A 10,099-nucleotide genomic window follows, 5' to 3' on the forward strand; every position below is an offset into this window, starting at 1 on the left:
GTACCAATGGCGGCATTTTTATAATTTCTTTCGTAATTTGACAACTTGTTTGCAGAATGTAATAATTCAGTTCCGTATATTTTATTTTGTTTTTACTCAGTTTTGACAGATGCGAGGTATCTAATCGAGTTCGTTGACAACAAAATCAACCGAGGAATATGGGATATGTCAAAACCAGTGTTTTCTCAAGTGTCACTGATTTGCTTATTTAAACCAAGAAGCATGTCAGTATATTTGGTTTTATTTAGACTAAGACGACAATAACGTGATTTTTTGCTCGGCATCGTACAATCTTTAGTCTGATCGGTTTCAAATCACATTTACAACCACACGAAAAAATGTTTAGATAATCGTTTTCTTCGGAGTTCATCGAAATACCGTGAATATGGCGTATTTTCTGTCAATGTTGGAGATGTTTTCATTTAAAAATTAGGCAAAAATTTTTTTTTGATTCAACCTAAGTTTTCAACGATCTATGGAGGAGCTTCAATCAGTTTGCACCAACTTGTGTATGAAAAATTGTCAAAGAAGTACAATTGATGTTTCTATCGTAATATTTGATGCTACGATCTACATAATATTAGAAAAGCTGAGATTTTGTACAAAAACTTCAATTTCCCCTTTTCAAGCTAATTATACCGACAACTTGTTGCGCTCTTCAACCCGATCGTATCAAAACGAACTTTCCTACGTTCTATGACGAACATACCAAACATTTTTTGCGTTTAAAACCAGTGAAGCCAACAGAAATGAACATTTTTTTTCTTTTGTCTAAAATCGGAAGCATCAAAAAATTTCATCTATTTTTTGTCGTTCTTGATTGCTGTTCTGGACTGAGACACCACATTCAAAATGTGTGGTAGCAGGGTTACTTTTCTCTGAAAATTGTTTTTTGACACATAGGTGAAAACTTAATGATATTGAACAGCGTCAACACAGGCATTTTTAGCCGTTCCATTGAAAACTTTAATTATAGTGAAAGAAAATTTTTTTATTGAGGTAGATCCAACTAAGATACGATTAGCAATTCTAAGCCAGCACTTCAAAGAAGAAAAAATATTTCTAGATATTCATGACAGAGAAATTTTTTTTCCAAGTATATTTGTGCCGCACATTGGCCAAAGTCCTGTCAAAAATGTTGTTTTTTTAGGAAAAGTAAAAATTTTGAAATTTATGCGCAGTGTTTCAACCACGGTTGCTGTCAAAATCTCGCAACGTACATCAGCTGTTTCTTCATTTGGAGACTAAGTTCAACTCTTTTAGCTTCCTATTAAAATTTTTCCATTAGAGTACAAGTCGTTCATTCATTTAGGTAGTTTTATAGAGTTTTTGTCTTTTTTAATGTAAACGGCATTTTCTTATGAACTTGTGAGTTGCTGACTTTTTTGGTCATTCTCAGTCTATCTACTTTCCATTGTGTAAATGAATTTGAGCGATGAGGATACTTCATCCTGACGATTCATTGAGAAAATTAAAATTGAATTTCTGTGAACGTTTTTTCGGTGAAAATTTGCCAAAGAATTCTTAGCTTTCAATAGTTTTTTTTAGTTGCCGATTGTTTTTGTTTTTGCATGAAATTTGAGCGCTTCTTCTTTGCAAAAATTGAGTGTTAATTTTGTTTCGTTAAATTTTAGTGTTAATTTGGTTGAGAAATTGGTTCCTTAAATTACCAACTTGAAGTTTTTTGGTTGTCTCAATTTCATTGTAAAATATAGATTTTCATTCTTTATATAGCAGCGTTTATATTATAGTCTATCATACTAGTTTGTTATCAAATAGATAAATAGATTATTAGCCCAAGGTGTGGAGCTCGGTAATTACTTTATATGTTATGATTTTATCATTTTTGAATTTTTGAATATTTTTTAGCACCTGGTTGGAACTAGAGCATAAAATATAAAATTATAGTGACTGGAGTTTTTTTAAATTAAGCTGCTGATTTTTTTGGTACCCAAATTTTTCAAAAGTTTTTGCTTTCCATTTTTCGATGTTTGCTATTCGTGTTGTTGCTTAGTAAAATATTTTTGCGCAACTTCACAATTTTTTTTTTGAAATCCCTCGATTATTTCTGTCTGTTGACAAAAAAATTCCTAGTTCATCACGAACCAATGTGCCCAATATACAACCAATATTGAAATTTTTATATTATTTGTAACAAAAATTATAGCTTAAAATGATTTAGATATTACAAGCACAAACTTATTTATGAATAAAATTTATAAACTAGCAACTTCATAAATAAAAAATCCAACTACTGTTTAGTTTTATAACGATGTCTGTACCATTCAGTTGGTTTTTTAGACCCCTAAACGATTCAAATGATCTTATCTAAGTTCGTTCTTTTGATTTGGATCTGGACTTGAGTCACAAGAAACCACCCTTGCATCTGACATCAACATTCGCCCTCTGTGCTCCCCCAATTTCGCCTCAACTTGGGCTATTCTAGCCGAACTGGGTTTGGGTTCTCGCGACAAAACAAACGCCAACTCTTCGACCGTATTTGTCATCATGCCAGTACAGTCCTCGCACGAATAAACCAGAGCCATGTCTTGGTCCAGGTGTATGAAATGAAAATTGGCGGGTTTGTGCCTGTATAGTTGATGAGGTGAGATCCAGCATCGCGAGTCCATCATTCGGTCCAGAGGCTTCTCGCAGCGTTGGGTAGTTTGGATGAAACTTCCGATACTGGATGCTTGGTCTTGTTGTCTTTTGTAGAGTTTGAACAGCTCTGGTTTGCAAGTTGCGTTTCGAATGAGACTCGTGAAGCATTTTGTGATTGTCATGTTCAAATTCCACCCTGTGTGAAAGGAATTAAGAAATAACCTACGCGGATATATTTCAACTTAAAACAAGATGTTTGAGCCCAGACTGGGATGAACTGTAAAAATAAGCTTTACCGTAAAAAATTAAGAAACAGTTGACTACGAAGAATCTGGAGACACGCAATTCGGTTTATCAATCAAGTCCACGATGGCTAAAAATTTTGGCAAAAATTTTGTCAAAAAGGTTTTTTTGTCGGTTTTCTTCGGTCTCTTGTTTCAGGCATTGAAATGAGGTGAAAGTACTAAAATATTTTAGAGTTCAGTCGATATTTTCAAACCACTCCAACCCCTCTCCGATTTTTCAAAGACTATACAATCTAAAACGCTTTTGAAATTCACTTTGCTCTAAGGGTAATTTATGAATATTTAAAGACATTATACCAAGAACCCATGGAGCTCTTTTTTTCAGACAAGACTAGGAGTACCGAGGTATAGACTGTAAATCATACAAATTCTTTGCAGTAAAATTTTACCCATGACCCTGACCTACTATATGAGCAACAAATATCTGCAGTGACCACTTGAAGGTTTACCGAAAGAGGAACGAAGAACTTTTTGATAAACACCCACGGAAATAAACACCAATATTAACATTTAAATTCGGTCATAAAAACTTGTACGGTTGTGATAGTTTTATGACAAGACCCGCGAGGGACTTAAGTCAAGTGGGGTTTTATTGCCGTGGGGTTATTTTTTCTTGGGCTTTTTTCCTACCTAAAATTCGGTGAATTTTTTCGTTGGGATATTTTTCGAACCCCAGATGCAAGCCTTTACAAACAAGCAAGTTCGCGCTTTTTGCACTCTGTTTCGATAAGTCTGATAGAAAGAGAGTTAAGAAATGCAATTATAAGACTGGAAAAAAAACAACTATAATTGATATAAAAAAGAATCAAATACTATTCTCAAGTCGGTGCTCAAAAGTTCCATTTAATGCAAACAGACAAAATGTGCAGCCTACAATTAGAATCTTAGGTCAAAAGGAGAGAAAAATAATCAAGAAAACAATACGATGAAAAGCGCTAGAAATTAATTATCCTCGCATTTCTCCGAAATTTTTGCATTTCTAGAATGTTTTCCTGGCATTATTATGTAGGATTTTTATATGAATTTTTTTATTAAGAAATCAGCGAACTTCAGCGCATTTATTCATCAATTTTATTTTGGAATCTCTAACCGTAGTGGTCTCTATCGACGACAAAGTCCACAGTTCTACAGGCTGGTTCATATCCGAAGTCGTATCTGCAGTTGATGTCTCTCTGAGGGTAAGGGTAGTCAAATGACCTTCGCACCACATACCAGCGCCCTGAAACCACTCCATTTCCTATTGTCTGTATTGACTAAATGTTTAAATTTATCTATCTGTAGATAATGATCTGTTTTTGAAGGAGCCACCGGATTATAGAAAAAAAGTCATTGAACAGTAATTAGTGCCTGAATATTGGAAAAATCTAAAGAACCTTAAAAATCTGTTCAGTAGTCTACAAAAATATCTAACAGTTTGCTAATTTTTTCGAACAAAACAAATTGCCCACAAAACAATCAAATATTTCAAAAACAAAGTAACGCGAATTTGGATAGGCTGGATGAGAATTTGGATAAGAAAAAAATCCTATCCGTCTTTAACTTTGAAATATTGGTTAGCAAAATACACATTTCTCAATTGAACGCCATTTTTAGGACAACTTAGTGTAACGGAATTTATCACTGCTGATCTTAACGGAAGCGTTTTTCAACGGATTTGATTCGTTTCAAGAAAGTTACGTTCAGCAAATTTAAAACAATGTGATGGAAAACAGTAAAATATTAATCTTTCATTTGTTTAAAAGTCGACGTATCCGCAGATTTCGAAAGATAAACATCTTTTCTAAACTTTGTCTACATAGAAATATAAGAATGATAGGATCGCAATTGACAACTTTAAGAGCCATTAGAAACATTTTGATGCTTCTCATTTCATTTTGAAGAAAAAAATGAAGGAAAATCTTGGGGAAACTAAGGTTTTTATTCAACACCTTGTTTTTTGTCATTCTAAAAATTTTATAGATATAATTTTGACCGTTCAGCTAATGACTGTAATAAAACGTTGGGCTATGGAAATGGCTGAACTCTCGTTCTTGTCATGCAGCTCGGTGTTCAGTTTCCCTATAAAGTAAGACAGCTTGATAGCTTGATGGCAGCAAAATTTCTTTTTTTCCTCAAAAAATGACTGAAGTATGTTTTTCAACATTTACCTTTCCGTACTTATCTCAACCAATGTAGAAGGAAGCAAATATTTGTTCCAACCCTTCAAATACATTTGTGGCTTGAAAACCTTATTCTATCCTTCCCTTTTTTAAGAAGTCAAACTTGACCCGTAAACGCCTTTTGCTTCAAAATACAAAACTGATATCAATGAAAAACTCTCAGAAAAATAAACAGTCTCTCAGAAGACCGTATATGTTTTTCTCGAAGAAAAAACCAAGCTCGAAGTTTATATTTTTCAACTTTTTGACCTTCCGACGCTGCAAATGTGTGGCCTATATTTACATATGAAAGCATCTAGTTCATATATATATATATATATATATATATATATATATATATATATAAATATATATATATATATAATATTCAGGTTTTCAATGTACGAGGAAAAGTGGAATGCTCTTGCGAATTATAAAGTTGCAAAAATTGGAATCTCCGCGAGGAAAAAGTTTGCTAAAGCAGTGCTTATAGGGGCAACTGAGTGTTGAGACAGAAATAATGCGACAATAATACGCGGCAATTGCATGAAATGGTATTGGAACAAGCCAATAAATAAATAATTCAGAGGTAGCAAAAAAAGAAGGCCTTCTTTTTATAAATATAATATTAAAAAAACTTCAAAAAGCACTAAGTTCATAGAACTTTTTTTTACTGTTTTACTGTTTAGGTTCAAATAGACACAAATGATTTCCTAATTTTCCGACAAATTCGATGGATAAATTTAAAAATTTTCTCCTAAATATGTAAAACAATTATGGTATTTATGAGAACGTTTATGAGAACAATTATGAGAACGTATATATCAATTACTTGTTTCATTGCCTCCTCAGTAATGATTGACTGGAGGGAAGAGTTGAAAAGTTTTCCTCTTCAATTGAAAAGAAAGCCAATATTAACGGGCTTTCAAATAGATATTTTGAGAATACAAACACTTACACCACTTGGCAGAAATCTGCTATGCATTCCTCTTTTGAAATAATTTTTTGGACATAATTTTTTTGGTTACTCATGTAATTGTTGAATTGAAACCTTTCAGCTTATGTCTTTTGATAGTAAAACAACTGATAACGTTAAACATCTCAACTCACTATTATGATTCAGATTATTATTATATTAGGATTAAAGTACTTGGTTTCCAAGTTATAATCCTCCTGGATTGAAGAGGACAGTCTATAATTTAACGCTGTTCTTCAATAACACCTATGATATAAAACAATTGAGTTGTTAATGTAATTAGGTGCTAATTGGCCTTTTGAAAACCGCAAAATTATAGGCACATATGAAACACGAACAAACCTATGAATCGTAATCTGACCCGTTGAGAGGGGAGACTTCTTTGAAAAAATGAGCCACCGAATGACCGGGGACAATCAACACTGATTAGTTTTTAGGAGCGAGAACGGGAGAAATATCTCATAATATTTATCCACAAAGCTTGCGAGAATGATTACATTGTTGATTCGAACTGGACTGATGAAAATATCAATCATCGGTTACGAACCAAGATTTCATTATTTTATATTCCGATATGCAAAAAAAATTGAAAACTTTTACAGGAATGGTCAAAAGCAGTTGTGTATTTGGGATAAAATGCGAAGAAAAAACTGACGGTACGATTCTGAGTTTTAAATCTCACCGTGGCAAGAGTTCCTATGACCATTCCATTGGGCTCTTTATTGTTTTTAGCTATAACTAAGAAAATCTAGCAGACAGTAATAAATCCCAGAACAATATAATTACAAAATTTTACTAAAAATACAATAAAATCAGAATAATTGTTTAAAAAGCAATGAAAAAGAGAAATGAACATTTTTATGCGGTTTTGAAGTCGTTGAAATACCTGCTAACAGATTGTTGTTCACATGAACTGGTCTAAACACTGCGCACTTCTGCTGAAATTGGGCTAAAGTGAGTTTAATTGAAACACAGGTTAACAAAACAAAACAAAATAGTCTCAGCCAAGTCATTATGGCTCTTATGACGAATTTTGATTAATATTGACAAACTTAAAATTTGGCATTTATGTATGTTAGTCAACATAATCTGTTTAGATCACTACTGACATTTAATTTGTGAAAGCAGTTCCGTTTGAACTGTTTAAGGAAACATTATTTCAAGAGTTCAAAACAACATTTCGAAACCACAGAAAAATAAGGTTCGAAGAGGTCTAGTTACCCACAAAAATGGGATTTATTAATTTTTCAAAACCTAAAACCAGAGGAATGGCCACGACTATTGGTGAGCTGGGGCTTGCACTCAACTAAAGCTTGAAATTTTTACCGAATTATTCTAGTCTTTAGTTCTTCTCTTGCACTAAAATGGTTCAATTATTGAATTAATTCATTCTTGCACAAAAATTGGTAATACACTAAAACATATATTAGATAGCATATGTTTTCGAAAAATTCAAAAATCACTTTTAAAATCAGAGGGACAAAATGGCGTCGCGAACATGATCGTAAAATTCGGCGTACTGACGCACGAAATCCAGATTATAACGCAAACATTTAGTCCATTAATATTTGAAAACCAGTCAATTACCAGTCCGGAACAGCTAGTTTTATTACAGATTTTGTTGGTTTTTTGGCGGGTTTCTCCCCCACTTTTTTTTTAAAAGTACCTGCTATTTTCCCTTTGCTTCATTACTGGTCAAAACAGACCCTTTAATTTAATTTAAATTTTCCCTTATTTTAGACCTGTGGATTTCACTTAAGCAAACTTGAGCTACACTTACATTAATTGGTCAGTGTTGTCCAACGAGGGCTTTTAGAGCGGTTTCGCGGGCAATACAAAATGGCCCACACTGACATAATTTTGTCAGCGGATTTAACAAAGCATGAAAAAGCGATTTTTTATTCTTTAATTCTAAAGTGCTTTGTTCATGGCAATATTGTGTGGAATACACTTACGCGCTTAATCGATGATTAAATGCACAAATATCCCCTCTCAAGTAATTGAGGTTAATTTAATTAGTCAAGGGCGATTAATTCTGATATCTACAGAATTAGCTCAAAATTTTAATTGCGATAAACTCAAATATAGCGCTATTTGGATTAGGAGCAAAATTCGGCTACCTAAGACTTGATTTAAATGCTGAAAATAATGAAAAGTTTCCTCCCATCCACCACCTTGACTCTTTTCACTGTTTTCTATATCGTCCTGCATATATACTCTATCAGGCAAGACTCCCTAAATTTCTCGTGAAGTTAGAGAGCACGTTAAACAATTGCAGAGAGAGGGCAAATGTCACTTTAATGTTCCGTGGAAACTGCTAATTTTCTCTCTGTTCATTGTTGACGAGTCTGTGAGAATTGCTAAAAAGAAGATGTAGAAAAAGACAAAGTTGACTACGCATGATAAGTCCTGTATCTTAAACTATTAAGAGACTTTTCAGAAATTCAAAATCTTTGCTGGACGTTTTGTCTTGACAAAGCACGTATTGATATCAGACTGTGGCAGTGATTCAATGCTGATTCAATCTGGCAACGCGATGGTAATCCAGGTTACGCGATGGAGAAAAATGCTTGATTTTTTTTGGTGCGAGGCCTAATTCTGCGGAAGGTGAGATCCCAAGCAAAATCGCCTCTGATCAAACCGTCACAGATAAAAATGACCTCTGATCGGACAAAACTCCCTGTGCGCTAGAGGTGTACTCGGAAGATTCCTCTGGCCATTCATGATGAGAATAGTTTGCGTTCGAATGATCCCCTGTTAAGACTAAAGTGCGCTCGAAATCACCTCTGATCAGACCAAAGTGCGCTCAAAATCGTCTCATATAAGACTAAAAAGCGATAAAAAAATCTGTTCAGAGAAAATTTTTTTTTCATTTCAAAAAATATGTTTTCAGAACTAAATTTAACGAAGGTAAGGCCAATTCTAAGGGTATTGCTGATAAAAGGAAACCCCAAGTGACAAAAAATCTAATTTAATATCCTTTAATTCATGTTTTAACTGAAGAGATGAAACTAAAACAGCTTTGCAAAAAAACTTCTTGACCTACAATTATTCAAAATAACTTCTAACTGTTATCATTCAACGAGTCAACGACAAAAATCAAAGCAGATAGAGCATTTTATCTCAACTCTTTTTTTCTCGTATTATTAGTATTTTATGCTTTTTACTTTTAGGAATCAACGGCTGACTTACCTGTCGGGTGAAAAAATGCCTATTTCACATAAATCTACGAGGCTAGCTAAGACATAACAACATAACCTGGAAAAAGCAAACGTCATGTTCAGCCAGTAGAAGCCATTCACGATACTTGAAATGGCTGAGTACACCAGATGCGAGAAAACACTTTTCAACACAAGATAGCGGAATCATCATTTTAACACAAACACCATACTTAAACTCAAACTCTTTTTTTTAATGTGCGAAACTTTCTTTAGCAGATGGTTGCACATAAATTGTTGTTGTCAAAATAACTTCTAATGGGGCCCGGCAATGGCTTTCAGCTAGATTTTTTGTTTCTGATAAGCACCAACAGTCTCTGGATGAGTCTCTCTTCAGTACGTTGCCGTATTGGTGCCTCTGTCAATAAAAACGCAAAACTTGAAACAAATGCGCTCGAATTTGTTTCTGATCAGGCACTCAAGTTCGCCTCGGATCTGACCAGTCCTGACCAAAGTGGCCTCTGATCAGACTATAGTTTCAGAGCATTTTCCAGACTGAAATGCGCTTGAAACGTTTTCCAGATAATGTAATTCGAGCGCACCATGCGCATGTGTGCGCTCGAAGATGGTCCGATCAGGGGTCACTTTGGTCTGGACACCTCGGCCTGGTTGCTCCACCCGCCCCCTGATGAAACAGCAGGTACAGTTTATTGGGTTCGGTGCCGTGGCAAAAATGAAACCGACCTTGTTCTGTGAGTATAACTTAGGGTTCGGTTTCGTCTAAGGTGTGCAACCTGGGTTCAAGGTAGTCCTCTGTTACGCTATAAATTTTCTTTAAAAAATTGTGTCATAAATAATTCGTTTAAAATCGATCAATAAGAGCTCGGTAAAATAATTGTCTAACTTTCGTTTTATGGCATT

General features: G+C 34.3%; 1 protein-coding gene across 1 annotated transcript; it reads right to left on the reverse strand.

Annotated features, from left to right (window-relative positions):
• Positions 1-2,126: 2,126 nt before the first annotated feature.
• Positions 2,127-7,042, reverse strand: LOC142338232 (uncharacterized). The gene is made up of 3 exons (XM_075387893.1): positions 6,907-7,042; positions 3,997-4,125; positions 2,127-2,797 (listed from the first exon to the last, which is right to left on the reverse strand). The coding sequence occupies exons 1-3, from the start codon at positions 7,031-7,033 to the stop codon at positions 2,325-2,327; spliced, it is 729 nt and encodes a 242-aa protein (XP_075244008.1). The 5' UTR covers positions 7,034-7,042; the 3' UTR covers positions 2,127-2,324.
• Between the last annotated feature and the right edge of the window lie 3,057 nt (positions 7,043-10,099).

The sequence above is a fragment of the Convolutriloba macropyga genome, chromosome 4 (genome assembly GCF_964194025.1).
Source record: "Convolutriloba macropyga chromosome 4, txConMacr16.3, whole genome shotgun sequence".
Classification (NCBI taxonomy): Eukaryota; Metazoa; Xenacoelomorpha; order Acoela; family Convolutidae; genus Convolutriloba; species Convolutriloba macropyga.